Source organism: Lonchura striata, chromosome Z (assembly GCF_046129695.1).
Source record: "Lonchura striata isolate bLonStr1 chromosome Z, bLonStr1.mat, whole genome shotgun sequence".
In the NCBI taxonomy this organism is placed as follows: Eukaryota; Metazoa; Chordata; class Aves; order Passeriformes; family Estrildidae; genus Lonchura; species Lonchura striata.
The window spans coordinates 59,080,355-59,097,700 of NC_134642.1; the positions used below are offsets into that span (position 1 = coordinate 59,080,355).

At 44.7% G+C, this 17,346-nt stretch overlaps 1 protein-coding gene across 1 annotated transcript; it reads right to left on the reverse strand.

Annotated features, from left to right (window-relative positions):
• Positions 1-5,724: 5,724 nt before the first annotated feature.
• On the reverse strand, positions 5,725-17,013 carry LOC144248281 (E3 ubiquitin-protein ligase BRE1A-like). The gene is made up of 12 exons (XM_077790286.1): positions 16,898-17,013; positions 15,469-15,648; positions 15,141-15,276; positions 14,356-14,477; positions 13,641-14,044; positions 12,934-13,051; positions 11,501-11,650; positions 10,358-10,570; positions 8,322-8,447; positions 7,297-7,437; positions 6,871-6,972; positions 5,725-6,651 (listed from the first exon to the last, which is right to left on the reverse strand). The coding sequence occupies exons 1-12, from the start codon at positions 17,006-17,008 to the stop codon at positions 6,475-6,477; spliced, it is 1,980 nt and encodes a 659-aa protein (XP_077646412.1). The 5' UTR covers positions 17,009-17,013; the 3' UTR covers positions 5,725-6,474.
• Between the last annotated feature and the right edge of the window lie 333 nt (positions 17,014-17,346).

A 17,346-nucleotide genomic window follows, 5' to 3' on the forward strand; every position in this document is an offset into this window, starting at 1 on the left:
TTGATAATCCAGGAGGCAGTTGTTGGACTGTGGTTTTTTCCACTCCTGTATCCACTAAAAAGCCCAACTCCTGTTTTTGGTGTCCAACCTTTAATTTTATCAAGGGCTCTCTAGATGTCTGTGACCCCAAATTATAAAGCCCCTCACACCTCTATTCTTCTTCAAAGACCACTTCATCCTTTATTCTTTTCTTACAATCCCTCTTGAGGTGTTCTTTCTTTTTACAGTAAAAACATTCGGGGGCACTTATTCGTTTGTTTGTCTTTTGTGTGTGTCCCAGCTTTCCCTGGGGCTTCCGGGCTGGAGCTGATGTTCCAGCTGTTTGTGCTTGTGCTTCCCTAACTGCTGCTACCAACACCCTGGCTTGTGTCTTTTGTTTTTCCTCATCCCTTCTTACACACACCTTCTGTGCTTCTCTCAATAGTTCCTGTAAACTTCTTGCTTACCAATTATCTATTTTTTCTAACTTTCTTTGAATGTCCTCCCATGATTTAGCAATGAATTGCATTTTTAAAAGGACCTCCCCCCCCACCCTGCCCCAGGGGATTCAGGGTCGGTACCAGAATACATTTGAAGACTTTTTCTGAGCCTCTCCAGCCACTCTGTAGGAGTTTCATCCTTCCCCTGGCATACCCCCAGCACCTTGCTAATATTTTGTCCCTTGGGGACCGCTGCCTGAATATCTTGTACTACCATGTTTCTCAATCCAATAATTTTTGCTCGATCCGCCCCTGTCTGAGCGTTCCCTGACGGTCTTTGTTCCAGCCACTTTTCTGCCCCACTCCTGCCCTGGGGATTCCTGAATTCCCAATCTTTTATGGCAGCCTGCCTTATTATATCTCGTTCTTCAACATTAAACAAGGATCTTAATATAGCTGGGATCCCCCTGCTTGGAGTTTTGTTTAAAGATGTATGGACTTGCACATTGACAGTGATAATTACATGGATATTTACATATGGATGTTGCCATTCGTATGGGTGTTTTTCTGTATGTCTGTTGTAGTATTTATGGGTGTATGCTCTGTATATATTGGTTGTGTATATATTCATATGTGTTTGTGATTACATATATGTGTATATATGTATCTAAGTATACATGTATGTTGTTTTTTCTGTGTTTAGTTCTATTTTCTATGGGTACAGTTTTGTTGCAGTCTAAGTCTGTTGATGAAGTCATAGATATATGGCTCTTTAAATAGGTATGTTGGTATTTGTACTGGTAGATATGTCTATTTTTATACCTTCATATGTATATTATTCCATTTCTGTGTGTAATTATTTTTACCTACGTATCCAGATGTATAGCTGTATATTTGTATTTGACGGATTTGTATGGATATTGATCTTGGTACAGTGATATTTGTAAATTTATAGATAGGTTTGTGTTCTATATCTATTTATATATTGTATATAACATGTCATATTTAATCTGTGTTTATGTCTATTGTTATATATGTATTTATATATATGTGTGTGTGTATATGTATTTAGTTCTATTTAAACATGTACAGAGATCTATAGTTGTATAATTCTCTCAATCAAGCACTTGGTACAAGGTTGCTTGGCGAGGGAATGCATATTTTTCTATTTTTATATGGGCTGTACACTTGTAGTTGTCGGAATCTGTGGTATTGATGATTCTGAGATTGTAAAACGTCTCTGTCTTTCAGCCCCGTTGCCAAAGAAGAAGTCATAATTCGTCTGTGCTGGTTTTCAAGGTTGTTTATTCTTGCTTATCTATAACATGTTGTGCTGCCCTGCCACAGCTCTGTCCTGCAGGGCAGCATGTGGGGCTGTACCCCTCAGTGGGATGTCACAAACATTATATACCAGAAACTACGTGTGCTATATTTACAATAACATGCCAAGATCTATCATCTACCTTGAACAGTGTGTCCCCAGTCTAAACCAATAGAAAAATGCCAACACTGCAGTGAAACATGGAGGGCATGAAGAAGGAGAAAAAGGACAAGACACACCCAATTTCCTCCATCTTGTCCCCTTGGAACCCCTAATCCAGAAACCTACAATTTTACTTTTGCACCCGTGCCACACTTAATTATTACTTCTATCAAACACTCAGAGCTTGTAATTCATCCTGTAAGATTGAAAACTCTTTTCCATGGACAGAGATCACAGACAGTGTCTCTTGGGGCTCTGTACAGGGGGGCTCCTGACCCCCTGCCAGCATCCCAGGCCTTCCAGGGCAGCCAGAAGGAAGCCCTGGATTCCCACAGTAGCAATATGTCATCAATTAAGTTGTTAAATACCTAATTGATCTTTGTATATAGTGAGTTGTTGTAGAGGTTGGCAATAAAGTAAGTTTTGTTAACTGAAAGTTTTTAACTGAAGTTAGGAAGCCAGAGCCCCAGGAATATTTCTCTGTCTGCTCTGGGGTGTCCTGACCCCCAGGGGAGCACTAACTTTGACCCTCATTCATGGAGAAAACTTCCAAAGCCTTAAAGGTAAATTAGAAACCACAAAAGTGTGAAAGAAATTGTACAGATTGTAGAGAGTAGTGTAGCATGTCACAAGGGTGAGGAATTTATGCTTTAGGATTTTTAGTATGTTACAGATGGGTTCAAGATGGACAATGTTGTCTCAAGTTCCTTTCTTCTCTCTTCTTCCTCTTTCTTCTTGGGTTTAGGTGGTATCTTGTAATTGGGTAGAAAAACCTACATTGCAGGCCTTTAGGGGTCAGTTTTGGGGTGAGAAAGGAAAATAATCTAGGTGTCACCTCTTAATTGGGTAATTTAGTTTTTTGATTAGACTTAAAAAGTCCTTGCAGCACAAGGTTGTTGGCCATTTTTGTGCTGTTTTCATGCATGCAAGATCTGGGCACAGTGTGCTGAAGTTTTGATAAGATAACAATAAACAGCAGCTGAAGACAGAAAAGGTCCAATGTGTCTCCCGTTCCCAACACAGAACTGCTCCAGGAGGGTCTCCTCTGCCAGGGGAGCCCCCAGGGAGTTGCCCAACTTGGGGCCCGCAAACTCATAGTTGGTATTTGTATATTTTTACCTAGACTGGTTGTAATAATCTAATAAATTCCTGGTTTCAGCCTTAATTGAGATTTGTATAGTTCTGTATTGTCAGTGCAGATGTAGCAATTTGTAATAAGTGACATTTTCCAACTGAAATTGATTCACATGTGTTTGTCGATCAGCAGTGTGGCTGTAGTAATCTGCAGGAAATGCCATTTGTCAGCTGCACTGGGTGTTTTGTGATTTGTGCTGCCCAAAGCCATGAGCAGATGGAAATGCTGGAGGATTTTGGCCATGAAAATCTCCAGCCATGCCCAGGACTTGCACTCAGGCTGGGCAAGGGAAGCGCAGATTTGGGATGGCAGCAGAGCCACACGTTGGCTCAGAACTCACTGCAAAGGCCTGCTGAGGAAACTCCAGGATTCCACTGAGAGTAGAACTCCAAGCAGGAGCCACCCGGGGAGGACAAATCCACGCCATCCCAGGGGCAGCTCTTTAGGCAGCATTCCAAGTGTCCCTCTGAAGCTCGTCCTGGAGACCAGGAGCCAACAGGGATCCTGAGCCTGCTCCGCTGCCTTTGGCAGCACTTTGGCAAATGAGCTGCAGCAAAGGGGAGGCGACAGTGACTGTGACTGCTGCAGGCTGGGGATGAAGGAAGGGCCATGGACACAAGTGCTGAGATGCTCCAAAATCCAGGACAACTGGGGAGCAACAGGTTCTGACAAGCAGTAAAATGATGGAAGCCCTCTGTGTGAAGTGCCCTGAACTGCCAGGGGGGTTGCTGCTAGCATCAGCAGGAGCAGAAGGCAGCAGGATCTGCTTGTTTTCCCGGGTCTGTTTCTGGACACAGGCTCTGATGGCCCCTGCTCCCAGAAAGCCTCTGCCCATGGAGGCTGCAGGGCAAAAGCAATCCCAGCGCAAAGAGAGGCTTTGCAGTTGAAGTCCACTGTCCTTTCGTTTAGGGGAGGAATGAGTGCAGTGCCAAAGCACAGCAGCTGGGCTGCAGGGCCCCTCACAGCTCTGTGTGTGTGTGCTGCAGGCCCACTGATGTGCCCATGCTGCAACATGTGCAAGAAGGACAAAGTGACCTGACTGTATTTTTAGCACAGCAACTCCTCCATCTGATGGCACACTTCCCCACCAGCCAGGGCGAGGCCTTGGCCAGAGCCAAAGCCTGCACTGGGAGGAGTTTCCCCCAAAATACCCTACAGAAGCCTGTATTTATGTCAATTGGGAAAGTTTCCTAAAGTGATACATTTCTTGCAGATAACTACACTAGGTTATACAGAGTTAGCCTGTCTCTGTAGTCGATTTTTAGCCAAATATTGATGGGGTTAATGACCCCAGGATCTATCTTGTAAGTCAGCTGTGGCTCAGGCTTGCTGCTCAGGCCTCAGCACATCAGACAGTGAATTTAGAGAATGTTTGAATTTAGAGAATGATAAAGGCTATCGTTTCTTTACTTCTTTTAGCCCAATACTTCTACTCGTGATAAATCAGAAGTCTTTCTGTACATTCTGGCAAACAGACTATCCAAAACTTTCATTGTTTCTAAGTGTTAAAATTATCCACCCTGAGAAACTCAGTCACTTCCAAAATGAGCTTGAAATAAGCTATTATTTTAAAACAAAACCAAAACTTTTGCTAAGGGAGAGGTTTCCAAAACTCCTCTGGGAAACTAATGCAGATTGTTTGAAGTACCCATTTCCTGCCAGGAGCAGAGGGATGCCAACCTGGGCAGAGTTCACACAAAGCTCATTTCAGTACAAAGGTGATACAAGAGTGACTGGGGACGGACAGAGGGGCTTTGCAGCTCTGCTGGGGCTGCAAAGTTCAGGCTGCTGTTCACAGCTGTAAAAGCAACTCCTGCTGCTGTAGCAAAGCTGTTTGAAGACACAGACAGTTTATTTATGAGCCAGATCCTGGTGTGATGAAGAAGCAGCATCTGTACCCCAAAATCTACCAGCAGCATTACCACATCATTCCTCAGCCAATTTGCTGCCAGAACCTGTAATCCCAGGAGCAATTTCCAGGGAAAGGGGAGCAGGTTCTACTCATTCCTTCTAACAGCTCTTACACCATGGCAGAACTCTCAGCAGCCCAGATTCCCCTTGGAAAGGCAGGATGCTATCTTGCTTCTCACTTTTCAGGATTCCTCATCATTTACAAGGCTTTACTCATATATTCTGAATGCTTTCACCAAGATAATGAATAGTCTAAGAGCCTGTGATGAAGTCCTTTTACTTTGTATCTGCTATTTCACGCAGGGAGGGGATGGAGGAAGGCAGGAGATTCCATGCTTCAGGGAAGGGACACCCAGGAGACAAACCTCTGACAGGTGCACCTTCCACGCAAATTAAATTTACAGGGAAAACATTACACCCTAGGAAGAAATGTCACAATTCAACTTCCCATTTTGATTTTTGGAACAGGCTTCAAATGCTCCAAGCACAGGGACCATTGAGACTCTAAGCCACACCATATCCCTGCCAAAATTCCCAGCAGCCATGACAAAATGGCTGCAGAAATAACGCAGCATCCTGGCCCTCCTGTTGTGTCAGGAATAAACTGCTGGGAATAGAGCCCAAGGGACAAAAGTTGTTCTAGCTGAGCATATTTTGAAAGGAGACAAAGGAAGAGATCAAGCGTCTCTAGCGTAGAAGTTTAAAGCTTGTGAGAAATGTTTCCAAGAACTGGACAAAGGATGGGACAGGAGACAGAAAGTACCAGAGGCAGGATAACCAGAAAAATAAACCAAACAACAGCTTTAATAAGAATTTGTACATAACAAGGTTAATCTTTGTGGTAAAGCTGCAGCAAATGAACCACTAGAAGTCCTTTGCCGAGAAGGACAATGACAGCACTGATGCTTCAGCCTAGGTGAAGGTGAGCACATCAACCAGGGCTTGTCAGTGGAATGCTATTTCCTAAGGGTCTCCAAGATCTCTGCTTTCTCCTCTTGTGGATATTTAGATGCGTTTGTTTGGGGCTAGGGTTTCCTAGTGCACCAGCCCTCAAGGGTTCTTGCCCTGACTAAGGAACGTACAGAGGTACCTAAGGAATTGCTCCGCTGAGTCTACAGATTAATTTCCTTGGTCTCTATTGAGCCTGTTAACTGGGAAACTCTTCCCTCTCAGAAGCAGTGCCATTTCTTGATAGACTTAATCATCAGCCAAAGCAGAGCCCTCAAATAAAGCTCTAATTTCTGCTGCAGCTCAGCTTTCATCCCACCAAGGCAGCACTTCAGCTGCATGTTCCCACCTTGGCAGTGTGAAAGCAAGGGTTGCAAAATTTCCTCTGAGGCACAAAGAGCACACAAAAACTGAGGGCAAGACCAAAGGGACAGGGCCAAGAAAAGAAGCAGATCCAGAGATCCAGGTTTCTCTTGAGACCCTGAAGGCTCCTTGCACGAGATGCTGCAGCTGAGGCAGCAGAAGCTGAGAGGGAGAGAGGGAGGCTGGCTCAGCACCAGCAGGGGCTCTGAGAGGGCTCAGCCGATGTAGATCCTGTGGAAGTCGTTGGCCCCAAAGGCCGCGTTGCACTTGGGGCACTTGCGCTGCCGGGTGTCGTAGCGCGTCTTCACGCACTCGAAGCAGAAGACGTGGAAGCACTTGGTGAGCACCGCGTCCTTCTTGCGCATGTTGCAGCACGGGCACGTCAGGCGGGCCTGCAACAGACACACACAGACACGCAGAGCTGTGAGGGGTGCTGCAGCCCAGCTGCTGCACTCAGAGATGTCTCAACATGAAGGTACCTCCATTCCTCAGAAGGACAATGCGCTTTCTCCAGTGCCAGAGAACAGACGAGAAATGCCAGTCACTGAAAGTGTGCCTACACACCCCTCTGACTAAAGCAAAAAGGGAAGCCAATGGACACAGGTACTCACCTTGTAATCCTTGATTTCCTCCATCAGGATCTCATCACAGTTGGGAACCATGTCAGGCTTCTTTGTGGTCTCCAACTTCCTGCGCAACCTAGAAATATCTTCCTGCATAAAAACAGGAGACCAAGTGAAGGAGCAGTACGTTCTCTGTCAGCTTCTTCAGGGACCAAAGAGAACGTGCTCCTGGCTAAGTCATGCCAGCCATAGTTTCATCTCCTATAATCCAAGAAACAAAACGATCATCTGATGCCACAAGCATTATCAGTTATCAGGGGACAAAATCTGAAAGAGCCAAGACCTGATGAAGCCAAAATCAAAGTGAAACTGGATACCAAGAGCAGTTGAGCTGAAACCCTCTGCAAGCTTAGTGTATAAGGAGAAAGACACTAAAGCAGACAGATCTTGAAGAACTGTGCATAGGGTATATACCTCAGCCCTTTTGAAGTTGAACATCTCCTTCTCTCTAGTTACTCTGTTTTCCACAATCTCCTCCTGAAAATCATGTAACTTCTTCTGAGCCAGCTCTAGCTGAGCTTTCAGATCATCTGCAAGCTGGGCTGCATCCATGGCCTGAGAAAGAAAACCAGTGTATAATGACCAAACACGGAAGAACAGCTCTAGTGGTTTCTAGTCCCGTGTTACTACCTTATTATCAACAAGTTCTAATCATTTAGCTTCAAGATTCCTTTGGGCAGAGCCAAACCTTGTCACACTCACATCTCTTACAAATGTGCCACACGCATCTCTTACAAAAACCAAAATTCTCTTCTTAATGTATTTTCAGCCTTCCAGCTTCCATGTCTTCTCTATTAAAGTGTTCAGAGGCAGTTCCATAGCTGAACTAGACAGAACTGCAAGATACCTATTTCTAACAATCTCTCTTCACCAGTTCTCTTCTGACTTTATAACCAAATGCCCTTAATACCACAGATTGTCATATTAAACACAGGTGACTGCTGAATTCTCCCTGGCTCCTCTTCACAGGAATATTCCTGCTTTCCTTTCTGCCTTTCTAATGTAATTTCTGCATTTGTACTAAAACTTAACAACAAAGGCAGCATCAGCTATAACTTAAGACTTATTTTACTGGTAACACACCTACTTTACTGATCTTAGGCATTTGTAGAAAGTGTTCACATTCCCCAGATGCATTTTCTTTTGCTTTTCCCATCTTTGCAACAAAAGCTTAGACCAGAGTTCATCTGGCTGCTATCTCTCTTCAACAAAGGATACACAGAAAAACATATGACTTGCTTCTCCTTATCAAAGGAAAACATCAGTCTCCAGGACTTTAATCATAATTCTCTCCAAGCCTCTTCAGCCTTCTAATATACTCATCCAGAACCAGGGAATACTAGGTTCTCTAATGCCAATGAGAGCTCAGAGCCTTCCATGCCTCCCACAAGGCAGCAGCTCCACCTCACAACCCAAGAGGAAACAAAGGCATCACTCACCTTGCGTTTGTTCATCTCCAGGGCCTGTGTTCGCAGACCCAGCTCCTTCTCTCCTGTTCCAATGCTGCTCTGCAGTAAGTGTTCCTTCTCCTCCAGCTTACGTACAACCTGCAGCTGGGCATCCACCTTGGAAAAGGAGACAGAGGGAACAGAAAGAATTAATATATGCTCTGTGGGTCTTCAGAACTGTCACTCAAGCTGCAGGCTAAAACTACCCCTGCATCCCCATCACCAGGGAGCACACCATCAGCTTGCCTTTTTCTCCCTGAACAGCTGTGACTGTTCCAGAGAGCTGTACCCAGATCTCTATGGTCAACACTTTAAAACTTAGCAGTCAAATATTTGCAACAAAGATTTCTTAATTTTTGGACAGTGGCTTAAAGACTTCCTGCAAGGCAGTGAACAGTTCCACAGTGGTTCTAAGGATAACAGGATACAGAGCCATAGAATGGCCTGCATTGGAAGGGACCTTAAAGATCATCTAGTCCCAGCTTCCCTGGGCTAACTTCCACAGGGCATGTTTCTCAAAGCCCCATCCAAGCCTGGCCTTGAACACTTCCAGGGATGGGGCATTCACAACTTCTTTGGGCAACCTCCAGCAGTGCCTCACCACCCTCTGAAATTCTTCTGAGTGAAAAATTTCTTCATAACATCTAATATGAGCCTGCCCTCTTTCAGTTTAAAACCATTGCCTCTTGTCCTGACATTGTATGCTTATATAAAAAATTCCTCTCCCTCATTTTTCTAAGTCCCCTTCAAGTACTGGAAGGCTGCAATGAAGGCTCCCCTGAGTCATCTCTTCTCCATGCTGAACAGGCCCAGCTCCCTCAGCCTGTTTTTGTAGCAGAGGTACACATTTTTTCTCGTTGCCTTTATAGGCTCCTCTGGACTCCCTCCAACAGGTCCATGTGTCTTTCCTGTGCTGAGGACCCCAGAGCTGGATGCAGCACTGCAGCTGGGGTCTCATAAAGGCAGAGCAGAGGGGCAGAATCCCCTCCCTACTGTCCATGCTGCTTTGGATGCAGCCGAGGATGCAGTTGGCTTTCTGGGCTCCCAGTGTGCACTGGTCAGGTCCAGCCTCTCATCCACCAGAATCCACAAGTCTTTCTCTGTTTCAGTGTTCTCAGTTATTTCCTCTCCCAGCCTGTGCCCATGTATGAGGTAGTTCAGACTGAACCACAGTTTCCAACTCCTCCTGCTTGTTACCAATATATACAGCTACAGGTAGAATATACAGGCAGAAGTAACCTTCCAACAGGAAAAGGACTTACCACTTTTCCTCACCATCTGCTCTCCGTAGCCCATAGGACATTTTAATGCTGATAAAGCAGTCTCAGTTTCTAACAAAGACAGGCTCCTTTGAAGTCTGATGCATTCCTAGGCTGGTGAGAGGAACATTCTATCCTGGACAGATTCTGGTGAGGACAGTTAATTCTCTTCAGAGCAGCTCACATGCTGCTGCTATGTTTTGCATTTTGGAGCAAAAGACTTGTCAGTAACACAGCACTGTTTCCGCTGCTGCTGAGCAGCACTTAGCACCAAGACCTTCTGTGTCTCATGCTGCCCACCAGCAGGTAGACTGAGGATGCCCAGGAAGCTGGGATGCCACACAGCCAGGACAGCTGATCCAGCTGGCCCAAGGGGTGTTCCATACCCTACAATGCTGTGCTCAGCAATAACAGCTGGTGGAAAGGAGGAAGTGGGAGGATGTTCAGAGCTGCAGCCTTTATTAAATAACAGTAAGACATGATGAAGCCCTGCCTTCCTGGAGATGGCTCAACTCCTACCTGCCCCAGGAAGTAACCAATTAATTAATTTCTTGTTTGGCTTGTATGGACATCTTTGCTTTAGCTGTTAAACTCCCTTTATTTTCCCTTTACTTCATCTCATCTGTTTTCACACTTTGTCCCTTCTGGTTCTTTCCCCTTTCCCTCAGTGGGGGAGTGACCAACAGTTGTGTGCAGCTGCCTCAAACAGGTAACTCACACCTCCACCTCACTACCAGCTCTTGTCCTCTTTGATTTTTTCCCTATTACCTGTGTTTTCAGTGTCAAAACTTGGTCTGCCAGCTCCTCCTTTTCCTCTTTCAGCAATTTATGGATCTGGTTGGACTTGATACGTTCTGACATCAGCTTGAAGTTGGCATCATCCTTCTCCCGCAGCTGCTGCATCAGGCGGATGTTCTGCTCTTGCATGTCTTCAAAGGCTTGGCCTGTGACATCCATTTCTGACAGCAGGGCCTCTTCCTCCTGCAAAAGAATCACAGGATCTGGCCAAACTGTGCCCTGGACCCCTTATAGTGAGCCTGAACATTTTATTCAGACACACCAAGCCTAGTGAAGATGGAGGAAGATTCTTGGTGTCAGGGAACACCATTATCCCAACAACCAGAAAACTGTATTCCCTACAAGTCTGCACCACAGCAGAGATACTCTAAATCTGAAGGTGCAGAAAAAGGATGGTCACCTGTCACTTGTCTGGCAGAATCAGGTTTGACACAGTTGTTGCCAGAGCTGGGTAGAACCCAACACCCAATTCCTAGCAGCTGAACAGCTGTCAGATACCCCAGGCCAAAAATTCTACATGTGTACAGCTTCCAACTAACAGGCTGCCAAGCTCCTTAAATTCACTTTGGCCACTTCAGCATTGACAAGGTAGAGCAGTTCTGTTCTACAATGAAAAGAATCTGAATTCTAAAAAAGTACATGTCAATTAATTGGCTTGCCTCTACCCTGCTGAGGTGGTCCTGTTCTCTCATTGGATTGAGCCTTTTTTAGCAGAAGGTATTTACCACTTCCATGCAAACATATTCATTAGATGAACTGAGGAGGTAATAACTCTTAAAAAGAAATTGTAATCTCTTCCCCTAATGGCTGATAAAGGCAATTCTCCTCCGTGTACTTCACTCAGGCCACGTGTTTAATTGTTTATTTAACATTTAATTGTTATTTAACATTTCCCACCATCGCCTGCCTGTGATATCCTGGAGCTGAGGGTGGAGGGGGTTATTTTATTGGTGGTTCTTTTGCTTGCTCAGTTTTCTTCCCCTTTGGTAAACAAGCACCAAACTCCCATCTCTGGCCTATATGGATATACATTTCTTTTCTCTTCCTGGATGTAACCTGAGGGCAGCTCCTTCAGTTGCCCAGCCAAAAGAGAACTCATCGGGAATTTCTCACCTGCTTAGCCATGGCAAGTTTCTTCTGTAAATATTCAATTTGCTCCTCCACTGCTCGGATCTTGCGGAGGGCATCCTCATCAGCCATCTTCTTACTCTCCTTTTTTTCCTTGTCTTCCAATTCTTTCACCCTCTGCCTCAGTTCTTCAAGCTACAAAAACCAACCAGAAATGACACTAAACACAAGGATATCCCCTGAGCATTGATAAGAGCCTGTTTTCTCCAAAATTCTCTGAAATACTCAGGACTGCCTTCAAAGCATGGCAAAAAACCCCAGGCTGTTTTGACAGAGTATTACAGGCAGATGTACCATTGAGGTGGGCTATAAGCCCAAGATCTTGACTTCCACACCCTTGAAAACTTCACATCATCTTTTATCAGAGTAAGAACATCAGTCTCCTGCAATTGTACGTGTATAGATATGTGCTCAGAGAGCATCTGCTCCTTTAAGGGCATCTGGTTAAGGACCTTCTTCCATACAAGGAGAAGATAATAGGAAAAGAAGGAGGTAAAATAAAACATACAGAGATACAAACTTGGCAGACAAATGGTAAGGGAGGCAGTGATGAGAACAAAACTTGGTCAGTCACACTGATGAGAGCATGTCAGAGTGTGAAAATGTTTACTCCATCAAAGTTATCCGAGTGTGCAAGAAGCAGAAAACCCAAACCAAAATATACAGAGACAGAAACCTGACAAAACAAACATAGAGACAAAGAGAGGAAGCAAACCTCTCCAGTCACAATATCTTCCAGGAACCTACAGGAACAACCTCCAGGAAGATCAGCTTAGACTTTATAACTGATGACACTGTAAAGCAGGAATCTCTCCTGAAGTGGAACAGCTGTGGGAATCAAGAGCTGCTCAAATCCAGAAGCAATGTGCAGGGAAATGGAGACCAAGGATGAACAAATTTGGGTTAGACAGAGAAGGGCATAGAAGGAACCAGTCCTATGGAAAATATGGGCAGTCAGTACACATCTGTCTGGCTTGGCCTTGCCCGTGATCATCACAGCCTATCCTCTCCTATATTCTTGTATCTTTTAATTACACATTTTCCTAAGTATCGCAGTGTAATCTAACTCTTTACCCCATGTACATGTGCTGCACAGAGGAAGTGCTGCCTATAGGTGAGACCTGCTTCTGAAGGCAAGAGGGGAACCACAGGGGTCCCAAACAGAAGGATATGTTGGAACTTAAGGGATCTGCAAATGGGCCTGTGCTTATAAACATAGAGATTGTTGTGTGTGTGTGCCTGCACTAGCAACTGGTCCCTGTTTACCTTCAGACCATTCCAATCTCTAAGTGACAAAGCTGAGAAGACAAACAATCCTCAGTTCTGAGGAGAGAAACAATACAGCTCTGCTGCAGACTATCTGAAAAGAAGTTTAAGTAACACATTAAAAAGAAAAGAGGAAGAGAAATTAGGAATACCTCAGCTTTTGCCTTCTTCTCAGCTGCCATGAGCTGCACTTTGTCTCTCTGCTCTTTGGGGGCAGAGCGGTACATATCTAGCAACAGCTTCATCTCCTTTTGGCTCTCCTGGGCCTTCCTGGAGAAATGGAGACAGACCACAGTGAGAACACAGCAGCAAAGCCACAATGTTACACAGCCAGCACCATAGCCTGGAGATATCTCATATCTCATCTCCCATGTAGATATGGAGTTGTTGGTGGATCATTTTATAGTGGTAACATAAAACAGCAGCTGAGTATAGGCTGGAAAAGAAGTATGTTCAGGCACACGAGTTGAAATGCAAGAAGCGAGCTGGAGATGAAATAGGTACCCTAACAATATGGTACAAACGATCCACCTCTGCCTTGGGAACTGTCCAGGAGTGGGAACACTGCTGTGTCCTCTATTAATACCCTGCTGCTGTGAACTTGTATGCTATTGTTATGACAGCAACAAATCAATGTTACTTGACCCACACCATGAAGTATCTGCTTTGGTAATTCATGCTTTAGGCTTTTGTAGGAAAAACACTTCTACACTGACCACATCACAATCAGATACAGAGGGTGTCAAGAAACTCTTTTGGCTCCAAACTCCAGTGATGTTGATCCTATAAAAGCAAGAACACTGAACACGTCAGGCTTGGGCGCTGCTCCCACAGGAAAGGGAGAAACAACAACTCTTACTTGAGCTCAGCCTTCAGCTGCTTGATCACTTCAGCCTCCTTCTTTCGCCCGTCTTCATGCTTCCCTTTCTCCTTCTCTTTGGACTCTCTCTCCTTCTCTGATTCCTTCTGCTTCTGCTTTTCCCGCTCTCGTTCCTTTTCCTTCTCTTTCTCTTTTTCTCGCTCCCTCTCTTTCTCCTTCTCCTTTTCCTTCTCTCTTTCCCTCTCCCTTTCCCGTCTCTCCCGCTCCCGTTCTTCTTCATCTCTCCTGGCCTTCATCTCATTAATATCTTCAGAAGCAGCCTTGGGAACAGACACTTGGGCAGAAGGATCATCAGGCTCCTGCTTGATCTCTGCGGGTTCCTCCTTTGTGTCTTCAGTGCTGGACTGGGACTGGAGGAGACAACTGCCACTGCGAGAGCGGATCTGGTGTGGAACAGCAAGAGAGATGACCAAGAAAACAAACATTTAAGTTCTTAGCCAGGAGCCTTCCTTACTCCCTTCTCCCTTGTCTTCCCAGATCCATACTTCCATGTCCCCTTTTCATGGAGCACTACACAGACATGAAGAAAGAGTATCAATTTAGTCAAAGGAAACAGCAGAGTGTGGAGCTCCACAGAAAATTTCACTGCATCCTGCACAGCATATCAGAAAGGCTGATACTCCTGGCATGGGTGACAGCACTTCCCCCTCTCCTAAGCACTTTCCCCTCTTTTTGGCATTTCCTGCTGTGTTACCTTGCTGAGGTCAGACTGGGCCTCTCTCAGTTTGCGCTTGTATCTCAGCACCTCTCCCTTCAGCTGGTGGTTGTGATTCTGGAGGCTGCTGATGAGGTGACGCATCTCCCGATTAATGGGGCCTGCAAAAACAGAAACACCTCAGTTACAAACCACACTTCTGTTAACCTTCTTGAGGACTTTCGTGGAGATGGAGAACAAGATAAGTGACAATGACAAACAAAATAAGACTATCACCATTCTGCCACATAACAGAGCAATACAAAACACTTGCAGAAAAAAAAGTCATGCCAGTTTTATACACAACCATAAGTCCTTGCAAATTCACAGTCCTAAGTTCCCACTTAACATTCTTTTTATGCCCATGATCCTAAGGGAAACATGTCATGTTACAAAGGAAATCTGATTTAAATGCTACTTCAGAAGTAATTTATTTCCTCTGATGAAATTTAAGAATTACTGCTTTGCTATCTAGATTGTCCTTACAGACTTGGAAATGAATCCTCCCACCACAAGAAATTTTTAATAAAGCAAAATATCCTGCTATAAAGCAAATTGTGAGCAAGATGTATTTATTATATGGCATCTAGAAAGAAGTGGAGCTGGCCTCCCAGTAAAACAGGTGAAGAGTTTTGTTTTGAGGTGAAGAGACCTGCCAGAACAAGTATTTAACAGTAACAAGGAATCAATCTTGTTGATACATACAGTGTTCTTGTGCACTGTAGCCCCTAATGAGCATTGGTCATTAGGTGGTTGTTTTCAGGCACAGCAGAACAACACCATACCTGCTTGCTCATTGGCAGCAAGCGACTGTTCAAACTCTATCCTCAACATCTCATATTCTTTGCGGACTTGTGCCAGGGTGTCCTCCAGCTGAATCACCTCCGTGCGTAGCTTCTTGTGAAGGCTGACCTCATCCCTCTGAGGAACAAAAGGAAACAGAACTTGGTGCTTTGAACATGGAGTATATCCCACCATATCACTATCAGGTTCCACAAGAGCCTGATTATTGCCACGGACGTCCATTTCCTGAGCATTTGCAGAGGCACACAGACCCAGCAGTGATGGTGGTGGCATGACAGAGCTCCCAGGCTGAGGGAGCAGAGGCATTACCTCAATCAGTTCCACTTGGCGCTGGTGCGTGGTGCGGGTGCCGTGCAGCAGCGTGCGGGCCTCATCAAGGTGTGCCTTCAGCTGGAGACTCTCGTTATACAAAACGGAAAACTGGGACTGCATGCAGCGATATTCCGGCGTCTCCTTCACAGCCTCTTCCACTGCTCGTCGAAGCTCAACCTGGATGGGACAAAAGAAAATGCCACAAAAAGAAAAATTATCACCTTTTGCCTTTGGTTTCTGTCTTTCAAGACAGGAGAACAACGGATCAAGCTGTCACAAGAAAACATAAAGCTAGAACTTGAATAGCATTGTTGTGAAGTAGGCCCAAGTGATATGATTCAGCACCAAATTTAAAAAGTCTCCATGCTCTCTGCTTGCATTAGGCTGCTTCTCTTGCACAACCACATGACAGAAGTTTTTGACTCTTGGGTCCTGAAATAGTTTCCCTCAAAGATATGAACTTGGAAAATATAATAAATCATCATCACCCAGATCAATAAAGATGAACACACAGAAAAGTATGAGAGAACAGATAAAATGCACATGTAAGTAGGCATTATGTTAGCCTTCTGCCAGTAAAACATAATGACTGACAGAAAGAGAAATTAAAAAAAACCCAGAGAACTGAACTCCTAGAAAAAAAAATTAGCAAATGATTGTGACTAGCAGCAGAGAAACAGACACATATATACATGCATTCAGCTTAAAACTAATTAGGGAGGGAAAAAAAAAAAGCTGTAACCTAAAAACCACTTCTCTCAAAACAAATTCATGTGGGTAAATAGAATTCAGAGGTGCCTCAAGACAGTTCCTGCATCAGATCTCTGGATTTAGGTTATCAAGACAGACATTTCTTATAACTGGCACTGACCACTAAGATGAAATTTGCATTATTCTTTCCATTATATACTTATCTGCCACAGAGCCACAGCTTCTTGTGTTACTGCCTTTAAAACATCACAAACTCACAGGCTGTTTCCTATCTCACCATCCCCCACAGTGGGGAAGACAGAAATTCATTGAATCTTTCCAAGAGCATCTCTCCCCTCACAAGTTCCCTGATTGTTTCTGTTCTCTGGTTCCACTTACAGACGACGTGGGAAAGGTGGAGGAGGGATCACTACTTGTAAAGAGGTGAAAACCGTTTTAACCAGACATGGTTAAAATAGACTCAAAGATCAGAACGGGACGTGGGCAGGAAACCATCACAATTTCCAACGGTGGCCACACGCTGTCACCAACGCACCGAGCTGCAAGCGGAGCCACAGCCTCCATGGCCTGTACCTGGAGCCAAGTGTAACACAGCTAAAGAGCAGGCTCAGAACAGACACTGCTAACGAGGTTTTCTGCAGGCACACCACTGCAGAGCTGAGGGCAGCACATCCCACAGAGCACCTTCACCCTCACACGGCTACAGATGTCTCACCTTGAGCTTTTCATTCTGTGTTGTTACTTCCTCAAGATCCTGGCGTAGTTCCTCCAGTTCATTAAGGCGATTCCCAGCAAGCTCTTTATTCTCTTCCAGCTCTGCATTCATCTCCTCAAACTGTTGGCATAAACTGCTTGTAAATGCTGCTGTTAATGTGTCTCCTGAAAATGCTAATGAACTATCTGTTCATGCAGTAACAGCAATCACAGACTGAGCAGTCAGGTAACTTGACCAAGAGAGACAGAGTCTAATTCCACCAGGTGTTTTTTAAATAGAAACCTCATACACAGACAAAATGGCTTACACAGAGTCGCCCAGCTTTGTGGCACAGGATCTAAAAATTTAAGAAAAATTATGTTAAAGAGTTTGTTCAGTGGCTGCCGCAAAGCTTCCCATATGTTTCAGCAAGAAAATTATATCAGATCCCATTTGGGGATCAAGTCGGC